This window comes from Amblyraja radiata, chromosome 12, assembly GCF_010909765.2.
Source record: "Amblyraja radiata isolate CabotCenter1 chromosome 12, sAmbRad1.1.pri, whole genome shotgun sequence".
NCBI lineage: Eukaryota > Metazoa > Chordata > Chondrichthyes > Rajiformes > Rajidae > Amblyraja > Amblyraja radiata.
Window position 1 is genome coordinate 3,763,334 of NC_045967.1, and position 14,353 is coordinate 3,777,686.

At 44.6% G+C, this 14,353-nt stretch overlaps 1 protein-coding gene across 1 annotated transcript in view; it reads left to right on the forward strand.

Moving 5' to 3' along the window:
* Positions 1-13,198, forward strand: part of gucy2f (guanylate cyclase 2F, retinal) — a 51,450-nt gene extending 38,252 nt beyond the window's left edge. Inside the window, exons 13-17 of the mRNA XM_033030123.1 lie at positions 3,966-4,158; positions 6,798-6,972; positions 10,682-10,780; positions 12,911-13,005; positions 13,109-13,198. Coding sequence (XP_032886014.1) covers positions 3,966-4,158; positions 6,798-6,972; positions 10,682-10,780; positions 12,911-13,005; positions 13,109-13,198 — 652 coding nt within the window. The remainder of the gene's footprint in view (positions 1-3,965; positions 4,159-6,797; positions 6,973-10,681; positions 10,781-12,910; positions 13,006-13,108) is intronic.
* Positions 13,199-14,353: the final 1,155 nt, after the last annotated feature.

Sequence of the window (14,353 nt, forward strand, 5' to 3'; positions counted from 1 at the left end):
AAGTTCTAGAAGTGGTTTAGGATTATAGGGCCTGTTCCACGGGCGTCATTTGTGCATCACGCAGGTGGCGTGCGAAGATTTTGTGAATCCCAAAATCCTGGGGCGCTCTGCGCGACTGCGCATCACTGCCTATGTCACCATGCACCGTGCGTCGTGACGCGCAAATGATGCGCAAATGTCGCCCAGGTGGGACAGGCCCTTATGACCTCATGATGTGATGTGTGATTTTGATCCCTGGCCTGCTCTTCATTAACCAGTCCTATTTGCGTGTGGGAACCTTAATTGTTTTTAGTGTATCCTTACAGGGCGGAGAGACAATTAGGCAAAGTTCTCACTTCATTCAATCCTGGCAGAGGCCGAATCTATAGGATAGTTCTATCCCACACTAGGGGAAATTTTATAAAACAGCAATTAAACCTACAAACCTGTATGACTTTAGAGTGTTGAAGGAAACCGGAGCACCCGGGGAAAACCGACACAGTCGCAGGGAGGACGTACTAACTCCGTCGAGACAGCACCGTCGAGACGGTAATCAGGATCAAACCCGGGACTCTGTTGCTGTAAGGCAGCAACTCTACCGCTACGCCACCATGCAGCTCTGGAGTAGCGCAGGATGCCTGATGCACACTGGTGGAGGAAAATATAGGCAGAGTCACTCTGCAACTGGTCACTATCCTCGGGAAGGTTGACACTCATATTCAGTGTCTACATTTGGATTATTTTGCATTGGTGAACATTAAAATTCATCCAGGTAAAGCATAAATCAGAGCATGCACTCCTCAGACATTTCCCTTACCTGCACATGCTCTCACATGCTCATCAATATAATGCCATCTTTCATCGACATACAGCGTGGAAATAGGCCCTCGCCCCAACTGACCCACATGGACCACCATGTAACAGCTACACTAGTCCAACCAGCCCACATTTGGTCCATATCTCTCCATCCATATCTCTCCAAACCTGTCCTATTCATGTACCTGTCTAACTCTGATGGTACAAGGTTATTTACAGTATTGTAGTGACCTGAGACATTTTGTTTTATTTCCCCAATGTGGCCTTGGTGTTTACTTATAATTGCTTCTGTGATCTTATGAATTTTGTCAGAGGAAGCCACCAATATATTGTAACTGGTCTATCTTACATTATTAAAGTTGTTTTTTCTTTAGTAAGCATGTGAATTCCATGGCCTGATAAAGCCCTAGATCCAGATTCCCTACATTGTAAGTCATCATGCAAACTACCTGTGTTAGAAAATTGTCAGCTTTGCAATTCTGGAAAGAAGCTTTGTAACAAAATCTGCTGGAAACCACATATAAACCACGTCAAAGCAAAACTGGCAAAGTCTACAGTAATATTGGGAAAATCAAGACACATTCTGGACCACAAATCATTACATACTCTGTATAATACACTCATATTGCCATATCTGAGTTACTGTGTGGAGATATGGGGTAACACCTACAAAACCAACCTACAGCCGTTATGCACATTACAAAAAAGAGCAATAAGAATTATCAATAACATTGGATATCTTGAACATACCAATTTATTATTCTTAAAGTCACATACACTGAAGTTCACCGATCTGGTTAAATTTAAGACTGCACAAATCATGTACAAAGCAAGAAATAATTTACTTCCGGGAAATATACAAAAACTGTTTATGGAAAGACAGGGCGGGTATAATTTGAGAGGGAAACATAATTTTAAAAAAGTCAATGTCAGAACAACTCTTAAATGTATGTGCATAGCAATCTGGTGTGAATTTGTGGAATGGTCTGGAACAGGAGATAAAACTTAGCACAAACATATTTCAGTTTAAAAAGATGTACAAAAACACTTGTTTAAAAGGATATTGGGATGAGGATAGGTGATTGTGAGTGGGATATTTGTTATACTGATTGTATTAGGAATGGTGATTATAGAGTGATGGGTTGTATATATGACTAAGATACTGTATAGTATATGAGGGTTTTTTCTTTTCTTTTTTCTTTTTTACTCTCTTTTTTTGTATGGCTTTGTAAATATTTGTGTATAAATGTAAATAATTTGGTGTACATATAACTGCTGGTGTACATATGGTGTACATATACAGTGGCTTGCAAAAGTTTTCATACCCCTTGAACTTTTCCACATTTTGTCATGTTACAACCACAAACGTAAATGTATTTTATTGGGATTTTATGTGATAGACCAACACAAAGTGGCGCATAATTGTGAAGTGGAAGGAAAATGATACATGGTTTTCAATTTTTTTTACAAATAAAAAACTGAAAAGTGTGGCGTGCAAAAGTATTCAGCCCCCTTTACTCTGATACCCCTAAATAAAATCCAGTGCAACCAATTGCCTACAGAAGTCACCTAATTAGTAAATAGAGCCCACTTGTGTGTAATCTAATCTCAGTATAAATACAGCTGTTCTGTGAAGGCCTCAGAGGTTTGTTAGAGAACATTAGTGAACAAACAGCATCATGAAGCCCAAGGAACACACCAGACAGGTCAGGGATAAAGTTGTGGAGAAGTTTAAAGCAGGGTTAGGTTATAAAAAAATATCCCAAGCTTTGAACATCTCACGGAGCACTGTTCAATCCATCATCCGAAAATGGAAAGAGTATGGCACAACTGCAAACTTACCAAGACATGGCCGACCACCTAAACTGACAGGCCGGGCAAGGAGAGCATTGATCAGAGAAGCAGCCAAGAGGCCCATGGTAACTCTGGAGGAGCTGCAGAGATCCACAGCTCAGGTGGGAGAATCTGTCCACAAAACTATTAGTCGTGCACTCCACAAATCGGGCCTTTATGGGAGAGTGGCAAGAAGAAAGCCATTGTTGAAAAAAAGCCATAAAAAGTCCCGTTTGCAGTTTGCCACAAGCCATGTGGGGGACACAGCAAACATGTGGAGGAAGGTGCTCTGGTCAGATGAGACCAAAATTGAAGTTTTTGGCCTAAATGCAAAATGCTATGTGTGGCGGAAAACTAACACTGCATATCACCCTGAACACACCATCCCCACTGTGAAACATGGTGGTGGCAGCATCATGCTGTGGGGATGCTTTACTTCAGCAGGGACAGGGAAGCTGGTCAGAGTTGATGGGAAGATGGATGGAGCCAAATACAGGGCAATCTTGGAAGAAAACCTGTTAGAGTCTGCAAAAGACTTGAGACTGGGGTGGAGGTTCACCTTCCAGCAGGACAACGACCCTAAACATACAGCCAGAGCTACAATGGAATGGTTTAGATCAAAGCATATTCATGTGTTAGAATGGCCCAGTCAGTCCAGACCTAAATCTAATTGAGAATCTCTGGCAAGACTTGAAAATTGCTGTTCACAGACGCTCTTCATCCAATCTGACTGAGCTTGAGCTATTTTGCAAATAAGAATGGGCAAAAATTTCAGTCTCTAGATGTGCAAAGCTGGTAGAGACATACCCCAAAAGACTTGCAGCTGTAATTGCAGCGAAAGGTGGTTCTACAAAGTATTGACTCAGGGGGGCTGAATACTTTTGCACGCCACACTTTTCAGTTTTTTATTTGTAAAAAAATGTGAAAACCATGTATCATTTTCCTTCCACTTCACAATTATGCACCACTTTGTGTTGGTCTATCACATAAAATCCCAATAAAATACATTTACGTTTGTGGTTGTAACGTGACAAAATGTGGAAAAGTTCAAGGGGTATGAAAACTTTTGCATGCCACTGTAGCTGCTAAATTTGTATAAGATAATTATAAGCAGTTGAATAAGGGGTGGTAATTAATAAGCTTTGGCTTCTTCCTGCTCCTTTTCGGACACATACGATTTCATTTATTTATTGATATTGTTTATGACACTTTATAAATATTCTTGTTTTTGTTTTACGTATGTTGTTTCACACTTGCTTTTTATTCTTTTATTCTGTTCGAAATAAAGAATTAAATAAACAATTAAATAAATAAACAATGGGGCACCTCAATGTTAGATCCGTTTCAGAGTCCCTGAAGACAGGCTGTACTGTTGAGCCTGAATACTTCGACCAGGTGACCCTGTATTTCAGTGACGTTGTAGGTTTTACAACAATATCAGCAATGAGTGAGCCCATCGAAGTGGTCGACCTACTGAATGACCTCTATACGCTTTTTGATGCAGTTCTGGAAAATCATGACGTCTATAAGGCAAGTAAACGGAGCAGCAGTTATCAATTAATTATCATTGTTGTTTATCTATTGGTTAACAATCTCGCAATGTTTCCTGTAGCATTGTCAATCTCTCTCCAGCTATCATTGCCATTCAATTTGCTAAGCGGTTTTGTACCAAGTGTACCAGGAATAGAGGAGATTGTCAGATTATGAGCATAGAAATTGATGGAAAGATGTGGTTTTACATGAATCTGCACAACCTCTAGCAAGATCTTCACATTCTGACCTGTGTTGCTTCACCAGAAGTGAAGACTCCACCTAATGTTGATTTGTTGTGAACCACTGGGAGATAAGGATCTTAAAATTGACCTTGCTCAACCCTATTGCATAAACCCTGTCTTTTGTAAAGGGCCTGTCCCACTTGGGCGTCATTTGCGCGTCATTTACGCGTCACGACGCACGCCACGCGTCACTGCCTACGTCATCATGTGCGCAGTGACAGTGATGCACGGGCGCGTGCGGCGCCCCAGGATTTTGGGATTCACAAAATCTTCACGCGCCACCTGCGTGACACGCAAATGACGCCCAGGTGGGACAGGCCCTTAAGGAGGTCAGGCAAGTGTAAATGTGTTATGCAACCATCAATGAGGAAAACACATAACAACAAGATATTGAGAGTGTGATGATAGAATGTAGCTCATGGCTGGCTGCTACACGACACATCATGACATCATAACAATGGTGGACTCATTGACAGGAGGTATCAGTATTCATCTGAAAGAGATTTAATTTAGTTTAGTTCAGAGATACAGCACTAAAACAGGCCCTTCGGCGATCTCAGCACATTACCACTATCCTACACACACTAGGGACAATCTTTAACATTTTATACCAGGCCTATTAACCAACAAATCTGTACGTCTTTGGAGTGTGGGAGGAAAGCGAAGATTTTGGAGAAAACCCACGCAGGTCACGGGGAGAACGTACACACTCCGTACAGACAGCACCCGTAGTCAGGAACAAACCCGGGTCTCTGGCGCTGTTAGGTAGAAGCTCTATCGCTGTGCCAGCGTGCTGCCTTAGATGATCTTCCCTCTCGTTCTGAAAGACATCGTGGGTCCCAATCTGATACGTCGGCTGTCTATTTCCCTCCACAGATTCTGCCTGAGCCCATGAGCACCTCTAGCAGTTTGTTTTCACTCCAGATTCCAGTATCTCATCCTCCTGTTATCCCACCATAAAGAAGCTATTGAGAAGTCTGAACCATTCAACTGGGTTCCTTCCCTTCTTCACCTTACAGTTCCTTGTGCTCAAAATAGGCCATGTTTGCTAAGCTAATCAATTTTTTTGAGACTGACATTTTGGTTTGGTAGAAATATAAAGGATACAGATTCATGGAGCACAGAAGCAGGTCCTTCAGCCCACTAAGTCCAAGACAGCTTTGAAGCACCCACGTACATTAATTCTTCATTCATCCAGTTTTATTTGTGTCACATTCCCATCAACTCTCCACAGATTCTAACCCCACACTGGGGGAAATTTACAGTTGCCCAGTAACCTACCAACCCTCATGTCTTTGGGATGTGAGGAAAGCGGAACGCCAAGGAAAACCCATGCTGTCGCTGAGAGAACATGCAAACGCCACGCAGACAGCACTGAGGACAGCATTGAAACCAGTTCATTAGAGTTGTGAAGTAGCAGTTGTGGAGATGCACCACTGTGACTCCTTTCCCTTAATATGGAGTGAGGCAAAGCAAAGATGGGATTAAATCTTTGATCTAATTGAGTGATCAGAAATCCTATTCCGATTCTTGTGTTTCTCATGGAACGGAACAACGACAATAATGGAATTCTGCACAATTACAAAAGAGCCAGTTAATCGGGAGAAACAGCATGGCCAAATTTCATGTGAATATACTAGTGCAATCGAAACAAAATCTTTTATTTCTCTGAACCCATCTTTTCCAATCGCTGGAAGTTACATGAGCTGAATACACAGTTAGAATAATACGTGCAATTTAAAGAATGGTGCAATAATGGATACTTCATCCAGGGACAGAGAGCTTTAACATGGATGAACACATCTCTCCCCAGTACCAAGTTATTTTTCAATCTCTCAGATGAGATACACCTGATTGATAAATAATAGAACTATTGTAGAGTTGGATTGATGATGAGATCCATAGAAACAGATTAGTTTTCTATCTGAGACTGATACAGAGTTACACAGTATGGACACAGGCCCTTCGTCCCAACTTGCCCATGACAACCAAAATGCCTCATCGACACTATTGCCCATATTTGGCCCATTTCTGCCAAACCCTTTTCTACTTATGTCCCTGTCCAAATGTATTTTAAATGTTATTATAGTATTGTTAAATTGGAAGTGGCAGAGTGTGCTTGCTATGTTATCTCCAGTTAATTACATATTGGTCAGGACATCAGCCAAAACAATGCAAAAGTGAAGAAAATCATCTCCGTTTCTACTCAGCCCTTTGCTGCAAAATCAGGATCAGTAAACATGGGAAATTAAAAAAAGTTGGATTGAATTATTAATAGATTGGTATAAATATCTGTTCAACTTAGTTATTACTTACAGTATTATGAAGGCCAGGATTGAAAGATTTCAGGGTTACAGGGTTAAAAATGCTAACATCTTTGCATATGGCCGGCAGGTGGAAACAATTGGCGATGCATACATGGTTGTCTCTGGCATTCCAAAGCAGAATGGTAACAGGCATGCAGCTGAGATTGCAAATATGTCTCTGGATATCCTCAGCGCAGTCGGCACCTTTAAAATGAGGCACATGCCAGACGTACCAGTCAGAATAAGGATAGGATTGCATTCAGGTAAGCCACCTGGTGCTGGGGCACATTGGGAAAGACCTGAAATAAACACTCCCATGATGTCCCATATGCATGTTGCAAATCCACTTTTACAAGCAGCAGTTTAGATTTAGTTTAGTTTAGAGATACAATGTGGAAACAGGCCCTTTGGCACAACGGTCCGGACCGACCAGCGATCCCCGCACATTGCCACTATCCTACATGAGGGACATATATGCCAAGCTAATTAACCTACAAACCTGTACATCTTTGGAGTGTGGGAGGAAACCGAAGATCTCGGAGTTAGCCCACATGGTCACGGGGAGAATGTACAAACTCCGTACAGACAGCACCCATAGTCGGGATCGAACCTGGGTTTCTGGCCCTGCAAGCGCTGTAAGGCAGCAACTCTACCGCTCTGCAATCTACTTTATTCTCTCTAAACATTTAGATGACTGTAGAACCATCATGTAATTGCTCCAATATTCTGCACTATGCACACTGTTAGTGAGATTCTAATTCTTGCTAAATTGTCCCTACTGTGCAGAATAATCCAAAGTGATAACACAAAAATTGAAAATGAACAAACAATCTTGAAGAGGTGTCCAAGAGGACAAATGAAGGTAGTACAGTAGATGTTGACACCATGGACTTTAGCAAGGCTTTTGACAAGGTACCGCCATGGTACGTTGGGAGGTTAGATTACATGGGAACCTGGGGCAAACTTGCCAATTGGATACAACATTGACGACAGCAGGAGATAGAGGTGGTGGCAGAGGGTTGTAGTGGGTGGAGGCCAGTAACATATGGTGTGTCACAGGGATTGGTGTTAGGTCCACTCTTGTACCCCATTTGCTTTAACAAATTGGATGAGGATATAGGCGACATATTTTGTAGGTTTGAATCTGACACTACAGTTCTGTGTATAGTGGACAATGAGGAGGTTATCTATGATTATAATGGATCCTGGTCAACTGGACCAGAGGGCTAGGAATGGCAGATGGAGTTTAGATCAAATAAATATGAGGTGTTGCAATTTGGTATGACTAGCCGGAGCAGGGGTTGCATAGTTAATGGTAGGGCCCTGTGAATTGTTATAGAACGCGGAGATCTTAGGAGCATGGTACATATTTTAATGAAAATGATGACACAGGTGGACAGGGTGGTGAAGAGGACATTTGACTTCACAGATCAGGATATTCGACACCGGAGTTGGGACATCGTTTTACAGCTGTACGAGACATTGGGAAGACCACACTTGGAGTCATGTGTACAGTTTTGGTTGTCCTTGAAGGATGTCATTAAACTGGAAAGAGTGTAAAAAAGATTTACGAGGATCTCACTGGGACTGGAGAGGTTAAGTTGTCAGGAGAGGCTGGGTCGGCTAGGCATTTTTCCGTAGAGCTAGGGAGGCTAAGTGGTAACTTTATCTAGGTTTGTAAAATCATGAGGGACATAGACAAGGTGAATTGCCACAGTCTTTTCCTTGGAATGGGGGAGTCTAACATGAGGGCATAGGTTTAAGGTGTGAGGGGAAAGATTTAAAAGGGATCTGTGGGGCAACTTTTTCAACATAGGTCTATCGAACGCGGTGCCAGAGGAAGTGGAAAAACCGGGTGCAATTGTGGCATTTAAAAGATATTGATTTTGTTTGAAAAATAAAAAAACTACATTCAGAATGAAAAATATATATAAACCAAAAACTGAAAAACAGAGGGTCTTTGGGAAGAAGCTGGACATTAGAGTTTTCAGACTCCTAAAACGTCTTCCAGATGGCAGGAGTGAAATGAGTGTGTGATCAGTGTGGCGGGGACCTTGATGATGTTGGCTGCCTTTTTGAGACAACGCCTCCTGTTGAGCCCTTTGATGGTGGGAGGGTCTGTACAAATGATGGACCGGGCAGTGTCCACCACTTTTTGTAATCTCCTTCAATCCTGGGCATTCGAGTTGCCGAACTAGTCCGTGATGTAACCAGTCATTATGTTCTTAACTGTACATCTGTAGAAGTTCAAGCGAGCATTTATTGACTACTGAATCTCCTCAATCTTCTAAGGAAGGTGCTGATATGCTTTCTTGATGATTGCATCAATGCGCTGGGTCCAGGACAGATTTATAGCGATGTGCACACCAGGAGCCTGACGTTGTTGAGTCTCTCCATCACGACCCGTTGATGATGACAGATTTGTGGTTCTTCGGTCTTCCTCTTCGAAAGCCAACAATCAGTTCCTTGGTTATACTGATCTTGAGAGCAAGGTTGTTGTCCTGGCACCATTCATTCAGACGACCTATCTCCCTCCTGTACTCATAATTATCCATAATTCATCCAACAACAGCGGTGTTGTCAGCAAATTTACAAATGAAGTTGGAACTGTGTCCTGTTGCACAGTCATGAGTATAGAGTGTATAGCATGGGGCTGAGATTACAGCCTTGACATGCCCCTGTGCTGATGGCTACAGAGAAGGAAATGTTGCCAATTTGTACCGATTGTGTTCTGTTAATGAGGAAGTCGAGGAGTGATGCACAGAGACCCTGTGATCGCATACCCTGTTAATCTATTGTGGCAGTGGGCAACTTATAGTGGGTCCAGGTTCTTGTTGAGGTAGGAATTTATTGTCCTGACCATTTATATAATAATAATAATAATAATAAATTTTATTTAATGGGCGCCTTTCATACATCTCAAGGACACCTTACATAGTAATCGGAATAAAAACATATAATCGGAGTAAAACAAGTAATTAAAGACATCACAGTGACACAAATTAAAAACAGAATTCAATCCAAAAACAGAAAATCAAAAACACAGTGTGAAGAGAGAGCAGCGGCAACCAAATCGTGCCAGCGTCCACTCTCTCTTCACGGCAGCCATCTTGGACACAGACCTACAGGACTACAATTAGACAAAAAAAATCATCCCCCCACAGTGGATAGCACTGTGGAGGAAGGCACAATGTCCAGTCCCCACCCCATGTTCACCCCAAAGTCAGGCCTATTGAGGCCACTGCAGTTGCCTCTACGGAGGCCCGATGTCCCTGGCCGTTCTCACCGGGTGGTCTTGCCCCGGCGTCGGGAGAGTCCTTTCGGCGGCTGGGCCACTTGGAACGGCCGCTTCTTGGTTGGAGCCCGCGGCTGCCGAAGCCGACAAGGCCGCGCCGGTTTGGCGCTCCTAGGCTCCAGATGAAAAAGTCGGCGCCCGCTCTCCTCACTGCCGCCTTGCCGCCTCTACGCACGCCGTCTCTCCGCACGCCGCCTCTCCGCTCCGCAAACCCGCAGCCCGGAGATGTTGCTCACGGCGGTCCAGCTCGCCAGAGCTCCAGCGCGGCGACCCAGGCAAGGCATCGCCCGCTCCGCTCCGCTCCAGCGCTCCAATGCTGTGCCGCCACCCAGGCCGAGGTGCTGGGTGGTTCCCGCCAAGAAACGGCGCTCCAAGCCCGCTGGTAGGCCACGAGGACGGGTCGACGGGCAGCCCGGAAAAAAGGCTGCCACACCGACCAGGTAGGGACCTATAAATAAAGTAACACCTACCCCCCCACATTAAAAGACCATATCCCCTACAAACAAAAAAACAGGACTCACTAAAAACTAAAAAAAAAACGAATTTAAGACGGACGGCTGCTGCTAGCAACAGCCGTTCACCAAGATGGCTCCTCCCTTGATATAAAACAGCCTCAAAAATTGAACTTCATCTCCATTGCATTTACTGAAGATATGATGACCTATTCACTGTTGCAGGTCCATCAGTGGCAGGCGTTGTTGGTCTAACCATGCCACGCTATTGTCTTTTTGGAGAAACCGTCACTACAGCCTCACAAATGGAATCTACAGGAAAACGTGAGTGACCAACTTTGAATGACTGATTAACAGAGCAGGAAATTGCTGATTTCATGTGCCGTTTACAACATATGTAAATCGGTGGGGGCGCTGCAATGGCGGCAGCCCTGTCAGCAGTGCGTTAGTTTTTTCAACTTTTTTTTTTTTTTTGTATGTTTTAAAGTATGTTTTTAATGTTTCTTTGTGTGTTTTGTGTGGGGGGTGGTGTGGGGGGGTGAGGGGGAAACCGTTTTGGCCGCCTCCTCCATGGAGAGGCGACTTTTTCCAGGTCGCCTCCCCGTGGCCTAACAGCAAGGATCGGGCGGCCTTTCCCGGAGACGCGCCCGGGGCTTCAGCGGCGGGTGCAGCGTGGACTCTCGGCGTGGAGCGGGCGAGCCCTCGCTGGGGTTCGCTGGAGGGGAGCGCTCCGTTTCGCTGGCCCGGGGCAGCCGGCAGCCTGAAGCCGCGGTCTGCAGAGCTCCAGCTGGCACGGCGTCTACCCGGGGGAAGAAGAAGCCATCACTGCCGGCCCGCGGCCAACTTCTACCGCGGGCGTGGTGGCGACTTACCATCACCCCTGGAGGGGAGCTTCGACCGCCGGCCCTGCGGTCTGCGGTGCTTCTGGCTGCGGCGCGGCGGGAACTTTAAACTTTAAATCTTCGACCGCCGGCCTGCGGCCTACACCAACTTAAAGCCGCGGTCTCCGGTGGGGAAGAGCCGATCCTGGACTTACCTGGACTTGTACCTTGTCCTTTTACCATCTGGACGCCCGCAGCAACGACTGCGGAGGGTTGAGGTCCCGACCACGGGGGGAAATGGAGGAGGACTGGCCAAATTGTGTGCCTTCCACCACAGTGATGAATGCTGTGGCGGATGTTTGTGTTAAATTTTTATTGTGTTTTTGTGTGTGTTCTTTATAATTGTACCGCTGCTGACATATTCATTTCACTTGCACTTACGTGCAATGTGACAAATAAACCGTATTGTATTGTATTGTATTGTATATGTTAGGACTGTAACAGAATGGTGGATATAGAACTTGCTTTGACGTTCAGCTTTGTATTGACTTTTCAAGTTTCAGAGAGGAAAAGTGCAGGTGAAGGAAGATTATCAGAGGGTTCCATCTTGCTGCCTGGGCTGCATAATTATTGCCTAATGTGAACTTGTTTGAATTACAGGCAGTGATCTTTGACACACTGGTACATGACTAGTCTGTAAAAAGCTTTGAGCTTCACACACTAATACACTTTGTTTCTGCTGTCAGCCTAAAGATTCTGTCATTTATTCTGTCTTAATCAGCTAGGAATGGGAGTAATCACTCTGTTCCCATACAAACGTTTTTTCAGAGACTTCTGCTGGGTAGAGATGATGATGATGCTACTTTATTGTCACAATTGTCAAGTCCCAGTGATATTCTTTGTTTTGCATAGGCAAGGTATGCAAAGGGTCGCCACATAAAGGGTGCCGATAAAGTCACAAATGATCCCATGCCAAGCCCTCCTTTGTTCAACCCCGCACCCCCCCTCACACGGCGGTTCCTCCACGCCGGGTGCTCCTTTTTTCTCAGTGGCGCGTCCATCTCTGGCACCCACGTGGCCCGTCCTCGACTGTTGGCGCCTTCCTTAACCTCAACCACTGACCTCAACGGCCACCGACCTCAACGACCCCCGACCTCGTCCACCAGCACCCTCATCGACCGCTGCACCGACCTCCTCGACGACCGCCTCCAGTTCCACTCCTGACGCCTCCGTGGCGCTGACCCAGAGTCTGGTGGTGGGGATTCTTCACTGCCTCCTGGGAGACGTCTGCCACTCCCGCCCCCCTGGGAAGCGGCTCAGTAGAGTAGCAGATGTTAATAGAATTGTGTGTGTTGTTGGCACTAGCAATAGTTACCATCATGAAATGGACACTACATCCTTTGTGAGATAGTGCAGGTGCATCAAGCACAACACAGCCTCAATGGGAGATAAACTAAAACAAAGGGAAGATACGGCCTTGCTTTCTCTATCGTGATTGATGTGTTGGATGTAGTTCCAACAAAGAGGATGTGTGAAGGACAGGGGTGTGGTGAAGCTAGTTAGGTGTAAGGATACCGCAGTTAAATACAATGCTTTAAAAAAATGGTGCATGACTTTCTTTTATTTTTCATAGCTTATCGCATTCATGTCAATCATACGACTGTTAAAATTCTTTTAAGTCTGAATGAGGGTTACATGGTGGAGCTGAGGAATAAGTCGGATCTGAAGGTACGCACTCTGTTCCCACCTCTAGTTCCCAGGAAGGTTCCATCACTTTGTAGTCATTGGGACTGAAAATATAACAGAGGGTTTCATTCTCCTTTCCTGAAAGGGCACGGACTTTGACGAGACCTACTGGCTGGTGGGGAAAACTGGTTTTACCAAGCCTTTACCAAAGCCTCCGGAACTGAAGCCCGGGTAAGTAATGATAGAACTGCTTAACAACTAAAATAGTGAGCAATAGTGAAGGTTCTGATGTGTAGGAAGGAACTGCAGATGTTGGTTTAAACCGAAGATGGACACAAAATGCTGGAGTAACTCAGCGGGACAGGCAGCATCTCTGGAGAGAAGGAATGGGTGACGTTTCGGGTTGAGACACAGTTCTGATTGTCGTTTCACAATCGTCTATAACTAATGAATTAAAGATCTAGTCGTAGTACTTGGGGAAAATACCTGAAGGATCCTACAAGTCATTGTTTAAAGAGACATGGCTATGAACAGGCAGCATGGACTTGTTAAAGAGGTAATGTTTGCCTAACTGGATTTAGATTTTGAATGAGATAACAAGGAGAATTGATGAGGGGTTTTTATTTGTAGGAAGGAACTGCAGATGCTGGTTTAAACGAAAGATAGACACAAAAAGCTGGAGTAACTCAGCGGGTCAGACAGCATGTCTGCAGAAAAGGAATAGGTGATGTTTTGGGTCGAGACCCTTCTTCAGACTGAGAGTCAGGGAAAGGGAAACGAGAGATATAGATGGTGATATAGAATGATATAGAACACATGAATGAAAGATATGCAAAAAATTTACAATGATAAAGGAAACAGGCCATTGTTAGCTGTGTTCTAGGTGAATACGAGATACAGCCAATGAGCCTCAATGACTTTGAAGATACAACAATGACTTGGGTGGGGAAAGGGGGGGGGGGGGGGGGGGGGGGGGGGGGGTGGAGAGAGGGTTGCAAGGGTTACTTGAATTTTGAGAAATCATACTGCTGGGTTGTAAGCTGCCCAAGTGAAATATGAGGTTCTGTTCCTCCAATTTGCATTTGGCCTCGCTCTGACAGTGGAGGAGGCCCAGGGCAGAAGGTCAGTGTGGGAATTGGAAGGGGAATTAAAGTGTTTGGAAACCAGGAGGGCCAGGCAGACTGAGCGAAGGTGTTTGATGCACTTTACAGATATTTCAGCAAGGACAGCTTGACAAAGTCACCACAACAGACTAATTAGGAGTCTTCTGGAATGGAAAGAAGAGTAATTTGAATCCAAAATTGGTTTTGTGATGGTGTTCTGCTGGCTTTTAGCTGCTCGTGGGATTCCTCAGAGCTCAGTGCTGATTTGCTTGCTTTTTGTCGTATTT